We start from the raw sequence: 9,464 nt of genomic DNA, 5'->3' as shown, positions 1-9,464 counted from the left end.
TGCTATTGACTTCCTACGAAYGAAATCACCTGCAGACCTGTTCTGTGGACAGTTAGTTATGGAACGTAGGAAAGAAACTGAGCATTTAATCTTCCTGCCTTCTGTAATGAAGAGAGAGTATGGCAATTACTATTGAAGCAATAAAGACTATTAAYGACATGACTTCTGATAATGGTGATGATGATGTCATGATACTAATGAAGAAATAAAGAAGGTGTGTGGAAAGATCCAAACACTTGGGTTTCTTTTTGTTTCCATACCMAAATCCCTGCTTCTATCAAACCTATCTAAACAATCTATTCTAAATGTGATATAGTTCTTCATAATAAACTATGAAGTATCTGTGGACTAACCTATTTAAAAATAAACTTTTAAACTAACAAACAATAACTCAAAACTGTGTTTTTCAGTGCAGGGTGCAAGGTCCTTAGTTCTGCATACATAGTTATAGCAGTGTTTCTAATATATATATACATAAAACTGGACATAAAAAATACTCTCTAAATATACTGTTTTGAGCTAAAGTTAATTTTAAAGTGCAAAGCCATTTTAAGTAATGAAAATATCAAAATAGTTGTAAGCAAAATAAACCTTTCTGCTTTCTCCTGAACAGAGCCATTGTGAGAGAATAGACTCAGAATAGAGAGCAGTATGGGCAACAATTTATGCAAGGAACAAAATAGAGCTCACAGTTAATGTTTACTTTCCTTAGAAAATGTGTGGCCTAGATGAGGCCACACATTTACATTTCAATATTTATTTTGCATTTAAGTCAAAATTTAATCCATTTATTTCATTAAGCCCCGTATTTTTTAAGAAAAGATGCAATTGCAACAGAATACATAGTTTTAATGGTGTGGGAAAACATTTTATTGACATAAATTCCTTTTGGAGATGTTACATGTTAGCAATGAAAGACTTGTAAAAAACCATAAGCATCAGTACTTAAGCATATGTTAGTTTAACAAAATTTGCAAGCTATTTTCATATTGCCTATAATTTCCTAGGTTTCTTAACATACCATTAACTCATTCATGACAGTCTTTTCAGCTATTAAGGTTAGGTCTCTGCAGCAGATGTGATCTTTTTGTTTCATGGGTTACTTTAGTCTTAATAGAACAGGCGTCATCAGTCTGGCATGGAAATAGTTACAGCCCTTCTCTAGTTCCTGCTCCCCCTTCCCTTCCTTTTTAGGATACAGGGCAAAACTGGCAGAGGAAGAGACTCTATTTAATTTTTAGCAAGAGAAAACTCCCCGAAATGAAGGAATCATCTCTTGGCCATTTCTGAGCACTCAATCCAGTACTATCACAGTTAAAAGGTTTTTATTGTTATTTTATTCCTCAAAGAAAATATTTTCTCTGGTATAAACAACAAGTAACTAAAGTGAATTTCTTGTCAGTGGAACTATAACTCAGTTCTCTTCCATTTATTTTAGTTCACTATAGAGGCCCTATTCTCACATGTTTTTCTATGCAGTTGGCTCTTTTGTTTTTAAATTTTGAAAAATATTGGCTTTCCCCCTGAAGTCCTGGAGCACTTTCCAGTCAGTGGAAGATAGTGCCTTGCTTGTTTTCTAATGGAAAGGAAAGAATAAATCTCATGCCTGGGCTGTGTCTTTTTAAAAACAACAACACAAAAAGTCCCCCAAACATAGAGTACTATTTTTGCAGCATCTCATTGTTCAACTCTTGGCATTGAGCTTTATTTGTTGGCACAAATAAATGTTTTGTTGGCACAAATAAATGTTGTATTTCCATGCTTGAAATTCAGAGAGGAAGGGAATGGCAAACAATGCTCTGATGGTGGTTCATTGTCATAGAAGAGTTTGTCTAAAGCTGAAGAATTGAAGTGCTCATAAAAGACAGAAAGATATTTTCAATTATTATGAATAAGTAGGACTAAATAAGTGACTATCCCATAATTGGGATTAAAATGTCCAGTTAAGCTAGATAAAAAAAAAAAAAAAAAAAAAAAGAGCCTTGATAACCCTTTGAAACAAGAAATATGGTACTTCTAAGGTATGTACCAGCAATTCTGACTTTTGCATGGTGACCACTACTTAGCTGAGATTTTCTGTTCTTCAAGTAGGCGATTGGGATCCTGAAATGTTTTGGATGTATCCTTCATTACACTCTGTCATGCAATTTTCTCATTTGTATGATTATCAGACATTTCTTGTATTTCTTTCAGCAATCAGGTGCAGAAAGCTTCCAGGTATATCTTAAAGACAGTCGTGTACCTTTTGAAGAGACAACATAATATGCCGTTTTGTCATTCTAAGTTTAACTGGTGCCCTAAGATTTCATAGGCTAAATATACAGGAAAATAGTAGTCAGGTTAGTAATTTAAACAAAAATACAAGCACAGCATGCTCTTCATATTACACACATGCTGATGTTTCATTTACTTAACCCACAAGCCATTCTTAAGGTAATAACATGCTACCTCAAGAGGCTAAACTTTCATTACATTTTTAAGGACTAACAGGTGTGCCCTGATGGCTTGCCAAAATACTTCATGACGAACTGCAAAACTAATCTGTGAGCTTGTTATTCACCTCCTGGATCACACTGCACCTGGCTAGTGAAATGGCAATAATGGACTTTGGGCTTGGTCATCCTCATTCAAACGATGAAGGCCTCAAACCACCAGGGCACAGATTAATCACTAGACAGAAGTCATATGTCCTTAATGAGAGTGTCTATGTTGCATAAAAGTGAAAACTCCTACATAACRATTTAGTAAAAACTACAAGTATCAAAATAGTTGTATTCAGAAATGGATCAGGGTCCATGGAACTTTCAAGCACCTATTAGATGTTTTTTTAGTTTGCCCTATCTAGGCCTTTTGCCTTCTGAAACGCCATAGAGGTCTCATCAAAGAGCCCTTTACCACCTGCCTCCCCTTAGTTCACTTGCCARCTGTGCCTTTATTCTCAAAAATACGCACCTGGTGATACTGCAGCCTAATTGCATTTCCAAGCCTACACAGCTACATAAAAGGRAAAATTCCATTTTACTGTTTGCTCCCTACTTTGCCTACCATATGGCATTTCTAAATATAGGGTGTAAAGATGTGCAGCATTTTCTATAAACAGCTCATACTAGCAAAGGTGTGGAATTAAAAGWGAAAACTTCTCACCAGTTTTAAGCAGGAAAACCTGGCAAGAGTTTCACTCATTCTTCCAAAAGAGACAGAATTATAGAAACTTAATTTAAGTCTAAGACACAGTAGCATTTAATAGGCTAAAGAAGTAACAAAAAAGTGGCCACAAAGCAGGAACACGTTTTTGGGGAGGGAGGAGGGGAGATTTTCCTTCTTCCTTGCTCATCTTTGCCCCAAATCAACAACGGAAATGACTGTCTGTGCAACCTGTTACTAAGAAGGTACTTATTTATTTAGTGTGAGTTTGCGAAATGTTCCAAAGAGCAGGTTTTCAGCAGAGGGGCAGTAGTGAAGCACTATGAAGTATTATTTTTGAGGAAGGATGAAAGATGCCATGGTGTTTCCGGGACGYTGGGGAGCGTCCTCCCAGCTCTCAGCTGGTGGAAGTGGCTCCCAGGGGTCTGCAAGATGCCAGTAGATGCTCTTTGCCATCCAAACAYGTTACAAAGTGAGGTAACGTGTCAGTTACTCCTCCAGATGTTGGTGACGGGCAGTGCTCCACACACTTGTACTGCTCATGGCAAAGGCTCACGCACAGCCAAGCACACCCAGGAACGGCTGCATGGCGAGGCCGCAGCAAACCGCACTGGGGGAAATCTCTTATAAAGCACCTCCGTTTCCAACACAAGGCTCCGTTACAGCCACGCCAGGGGCAGYTAACAGGCGGCGGAGCGCGGGGCGGCTTCTCCTTCCCGGGGCGGGACGGGGCGGAGCGGCGCGACAGGCCGGGCCGGCAATGGCGGCGCTGCCGAGGAGCGTGGTGGCCCCCGCGGGCCGGCACACCGCCTCGCTCATCTTCCTGCACGGCTCAGGTGCCGCGGCGCGGGCGGGACGGGGGTGTCGCCAAGGGGCTCGCGCCGCTCTCCCCGCCGCGGTCCCGCGGGGCGCGCAGCCCTCCCGCGGCGCGGCGCTCGACATGGCGGCCGCCACCCGCCGTGCGCTGCCGCCCCGGCACGGCGCGGCACGGACGGGCCTCTCCAGAGCGGGAGAAATGGAAAAAGAAAGAAAGAAAGAAAAAAAAAACAAATCCGATATGGGCACAGTGGTGTGTAGGGTGGCTGGCTCGGGGCTGGAGGCTTCTTTTGTGCTTCAGGTGGCCAGCTGAGTGTGTTTCGAGAATGGTTGCTAACGCCAGCTCGGCTCCTTGCCATGAGCACCGTTATCTCCTGAAACGTTATCTTTTAATTCAGCTTATTATACTTCATTCTGTTTTATTTTTAAGATAGTCACATGCAGAGGATGGTTTCTATACATAAGAACGCCTGGCTTAAGTAAATTTCAAGAATCAGACTGTGATCGCTATTTTCTTAAAATAAAAAGCAAGCCRGCAAACAGAAAAACTTTTTTGCTTAAGTAAAAGTAACAGTTTGAAAAGGTCTGAACTTTATGGTTCCCGTAGGCCAAAAGTACTTGGCTGTATCAGTGAACAATCTGAAAGGAGGGGGGATTTTTTTTTTCCTTAGATGTTATTTTTAACCAGATGAACAACAAAGTACAAAGTCTATCTGACCCCTTTTTATTTATTTAAAGGAGAGAAAAAAAAAAAAAAAAAAACTCACATAGGCCTTTTATCAGGCCCTGGCCCTGGTGTTTTTATGTTTAGGTGCATATGTTCTTTGTAGATATGCTTCACCTATTTGTTTTTTTCTCAAGTGCTTAGCAAATGCCTGTATTTAACAAATAATGTGCTTAATTAATGTGTGTGTTATAATCTAGCTTAACTTTTCTGCAGTTTACATGTTAGAAAACAATAAAAATGAAGGAGAGTTACTGAGATGTGTTCATCCCTCTTGTTAGCACTAATGGTTTAATGCTTGGGGAAGTAGTTTCCTCTCGAGCTGGTGGAGCGAGAGAAGATTATGGTTAGAGCTCGGTTCCACATGTGGTTTAAGTACTCCACACTTTTTCATTTTTGATATGATTTCACTCCCCGTTTGCAGTGGGGAAATAGGAGGGCACTTTTATTTGGTTTTGTTTAGCAATTCCACAAAATAGAATTTAAAGCAGAAGAAGCCGCAGTTCTGCTGCTGTGGCCTGGCGTATAAAGCTGAATTGGTACCTTCTGCGCACTAACTGTGATGGAAAGTGGCAGTCAAATGGCATGGATCCATTTAGTGCAATATGCTTGCCTCAGATAAATTATAGCAAGTGGAGAGTGCAAGTGCAACGTGGGATAGGAAAATAACAGTGAATTCCTAGTGCTGTGCCTCTAGTTTTATGTAGAGGTAGAGCAGCGAAGAAGGCAAATGGATATAAGTCAAGCCTTAAATCTATAATAACATTATAGACTGGTTTATGGTGGAAAATGGAGGGAAAAAATGTATTGCAACTAGTATTTGAAAGGAATGTTAGTGTTTATATCTTATTGAGAAGGGAGGAAAAACAGAAAAGGGGGGAAGAGGGGAAAAAACAGTGCTGCCATTATTTCAGGTTTGGAGACAGACTCAAAACTGCTCTTGAATCATCTGTGCTTTTCCTTTTTTAATGTCATTCAGAAGAACAAATGATATTACATCTAAGTGCAAACCAACCTGCAAGCCTTTGTGAAGACTGCTGAGTTTTCTTTAAAATTCTGTACATACCAAATGGGAAGTTGCTGTCTTTGCAATCTCTGCCCATGTGCACATGCCAAAGCGTTTGGACCAAGGGGCCACCCTGCACACAGGAGGCCAAAGTCAAATTTCCTTTGGCTTAATGAGTGTTCTGTAAATTGTTCATTGACAAACTAGCTTCGMCAACTGCAAGTCCTTTTGCTGTTGCTGGTCAAGTTTAAGAAATACTGGAACACCTCTGTGGTGTCTCCTGAAACATAAGGTGCTCATGAAGACATGAGTGCTCATCCTGCAAACATAGGCAGTTGACCTATCTAAGGACAAGTCCTATGCAAGTATTTTATATATTCAAGCTTCTTTTAGAGATGTTGTTAGCACATTAGTTGACAGCAACCCTGGGGAAATCCATATGTTTCATTGATGTCTACCAAGAATCGGAGATACATTCGTTACTCACTTAAGCAAAGTATACTACGAATGTGGCCAAAACATGTTCTGGAGTTATATCTTTAACTTTGATTTTATGAACATACCACAGAGTAAGAAGCATGCTAGTTTTGGGACTCTGTTGCTAATTTGTCACTTGAAGTATTTAGGTCAAGCACAGAGAGAACTTCATGGTTATGCCATTTGTGCTCAGCAGGAAAAATGTGCTGGTTTGGGGTCTCTTTTGCCTTTCGTTTCCCTGAATTTTCTTTAAAATCTAAAGAAAGGAAAAGCTTCCTTTGGTTTAGGAGTTATCATCACTGCAATGAAAAATTGGTATGTTTATGTGTCTTTAAGGGTTTTTTAGAGACTGCTAGAGATGTGAATCTAAACATGTCTGAGTTCAGGGTGTTTGCTTGATATTTTGTCTGAAGGCCATGTAACCATGAAGTTCATAATTAAATGTGAAGATTCTTTTTATTGCTTTTGACTGAGCTTTGAGGTAAGGTAATACTGAGTAAAATGTAATTCTCCTTTCTTAATTCAGTTTTGAAGTTTTTGTTTATTGCTATTTTTTGTTTATTGCTGTTATGAGCAAATAGCATAAGTTGCAAGTAAGAGGGGAGGCTTTGTGCTTGATTAGGATGTACTTCAGCCATTTGATGTGTTCAGGTATTTATTAAACTTATACAGTGCAATATCTTGAAGAGTCTGCTCCTGGGAAGCTTTCAGTGCCTTATTGTCGGAAAGGGAATTGAAGTTATTCTGAAGGGGATTTATTTTAGCATTCTGCAGGAATAACTGTGTGATTTATTAATAAAGTCTATCTAGTATAAATATTTTGCACATTTTAAAGTCATCCTTCTAAATAAGCAATAACTTTTGCTATCCTCTTCTGTGTGATGCAGGTGATACTGGCCAAGGAGCAAGAGCATGGATAAAACAACTTTTGAACCAAGACATGGCTTTCCAACATATAAAAGTAATTTACCCGACAGCTCCTGCCAGGTATTGTTTGGTATATTTTAGCAGTAAGATTATGTTACTTTATTCCAGTACTGTAAAATACACCTGTGAATATTGGCTTAGATCGTCCTGATGYTTCCTTGTTCTTTCTTGGTGTATGTGGTTTTTGGCAAAACTGGAACTCAGTAGTAGTCTGCTGCCCGGGGACTGTGATTCTAAATGGGTAGGATTCTCTGTAAGTCATAGTTTGTAATTCACATTCAAAGATTGTCCTAACACTCTCCATATTTTTTTTTAAGTAGAAGTTATACGTAGGCGTGTCCTAGCAGTATTATAAAGCCATAATCTGGATCACCATTGCACCTACGGCAGCTTCTATATATTAACAAATGGAATATGTTATTGTATCTTAWGCCAGGCTTCAGTTCTGATGGGTCATCAGTTTTTGTGACAGCAAGGATGTGAACCACAAGAGAGGTCTTCAACTGTTAAAGAAAGGACTGGGAGTTTTAATCCAACATTTTTTTTTTTTCAGTTGCCAGCTGTTTCAGCTTGACATTGTCATCCTAAGAGACTGTGGGCACAGATCTGCTTATTAAATGACCCCAYCTATTTGATAGTATATTGGAAATAGAGATAAAAATATTTACCCCTGGGAATTTGAAAATTAATGAGATTAAATCTTAAAGACAAAATTCAGTACTTATGTTCATATTTGATTATCTAAAGACTTTATATTTATGGCTTTATATTTCTTAGTTGTATATAGGTATTTTAATAATTGGTATTTTTAAAGTGTTTGTGGTTCCAAATTRGGCAAAAATTTCCTATAAAGGCAATAGTTTTTTGTTTTCCTTCCTAGCTATGGATTGAAGTATAGTGTTGAAAAGAAAAGGTAATTTTRACAGTCTACATAGACTTTCGAGGTACAGAAGTTTGAAATTTAGAAAAAAGTTCTTGGAGGGTATATGCAAGTGTAATAGCAGATTTTCTCTGGCAGTCACTAATATGTGAGAAAAAAAAAGTTTCCTTAACCGTGTTTTTTTATGATCTACTTAGACGGGAAAAGCAATTGAGAGATCACAGTGTGAATGTACACACTGTGTTGCAGAAAAATCAAGCCTGTGAGTAGATGTCTTTGAAGAGTTACATTGTATTAGAAAGGAGTGAATATGGTTTTCTGTAAATAATGTGAGCATTATTTCATGGATGATGGGCTAAAGCAGTGACTAGAATTATCAGTAGCACGTTACATGTCCGTTGCGCCCCATTTTCTACCTATCAAAAGCAGCTGCTGTAGAAATGTGGAAAGTTTTGCTTCCCTTTGGACAGTCTCTCCTGACGTGCTGTTAGCAGCCAAAACACCTCGAACAGCATCTGCCAGGCTAGAGCTTCACTTTTCCATTATGCGGCAGTTCTGGACTCCATTCTCATTCACTTGGTCTTTTCTTCATTTAGTTTTCTTTATTTTTTTTCTTTTATTTTGGTTGTTTCTAGATTATTAGAGAGAAATATAGATCATCAACTGGCAAGATCTGAATGAAGCAGGTGGTGTTTCTGGTAAATCTGAATTTAACTTAAGGCTGTGAATTTCAGTTCTTCAGTAAACAGATGTGAAAAAAGATACTGTTGCAATTAGTAGGYGTGAATAAACAGTTGATCCTTTTCCCTTCCTTTAAGTGGAAGTTGTTACTGTGCTTTTCAAGAGCAATGGGATATGTCATACTTGATTTAATTCAAAAGTAACTTTTTTAGCAAAGCTCTGTGAAAAGCTGAGCATTGAAAGGATATAAAATACCTTCACTGTGATTGTCTCTGACAGGTAATGGGAAATACACTTAATATTTGTATACAGAGATGTAGCTAATAAGTAACATTATCTGACATACTTGAAATAAAACAGATACTCTGAAGTGCAATACTGTTGATTGTTCTTTGYAGCAGTGCAGAAGCAAAGTCTGTGAGGACAGGTATTGTTTGATGACATATAAATAGCAGAAACCTTTGCGACAAATGGTATTTTGGTATTTGAGTCCAAAACACAGTATACTTTTTAAAAAGTTAGCAATGTTTTTTTTCCTTTCGTTCAGAGAAAAGAGAACAAGGCCTAGAACATCCAAATTTGAATTACATTAAGATAAGAGGTACTCGAATACACAGCCTGATTCTGTGTGTRTATTTTAGGAATTCCAAATGCTTCTGGTAGAATTCTGCTAATGTAGATGATACTCTACAAGCGCCTGTCTTTCCCACATAGTTTACCACTTATACATTAAATACTCTCAATAGAAGCAGTATGCCAGTGAAAACAAGTTGATGACACAGCCATAATGYTGAAATGGCTTTGACAGG

At 38.5% G+C, this 9,464-nt stretch overlaps 1 protein-coding gene across 2 annotated transcripts in view; it reads left to right on the top strand.

Annotated features, from left to right (window-relative positions):
- Window positions 1–3,372: 3,372 nt before the first annotated feature.
- LYPLAL1 (lysophospholipase like 1) overlaps window positions 3,373–9,464 on the top strand; it is a 23,961-nt gene continuing 17,869 nt past the window's right edge. Inside the window, exons 1-2 of one of the 2 annotated variants that reach the window (XM_026048430.1) lie at window positions 3,373–3,389; window positions 7,055–7,154. In XM_026048430.1, coding sequence (XP_025904215.1) covers window positions 7,108–7,154 — 47 coding nt within the window. In that variant the 5' untranslated portion in view covers window positions 3,373–3,389; window positions 7,055–7,107. Of the gene's footprint in view, window positions 3,390–3,900; window positions 3,981–7,054; window positions 7,155–9,464 lie in introns of those variants that run through there. The other variant, XM_026048429.1, reaches the window with a different exon arrangement.

The sequence above is a fragment of the Nothoprocta perdicaria genome, unplaced genomic scaffold (genome assembly GCF_003342845.1).
Source record: "Nothoprocta perdicaria isolate Ctin4 unplaced genomic scaffold, notPer1 scaffold_54, whole genome shotgun sequence".
Classification (NCBI taxonomy): domain Eukaryota; kingdom Metazoa; phylum Chordata; class Aves; order Tinamiformes; family Tinamidae; genus Nothoprocta; species Nothoprocta perdicaria.
This window is presented reverse-complemented; position numbering and strand designations above follow the sequence as displayed.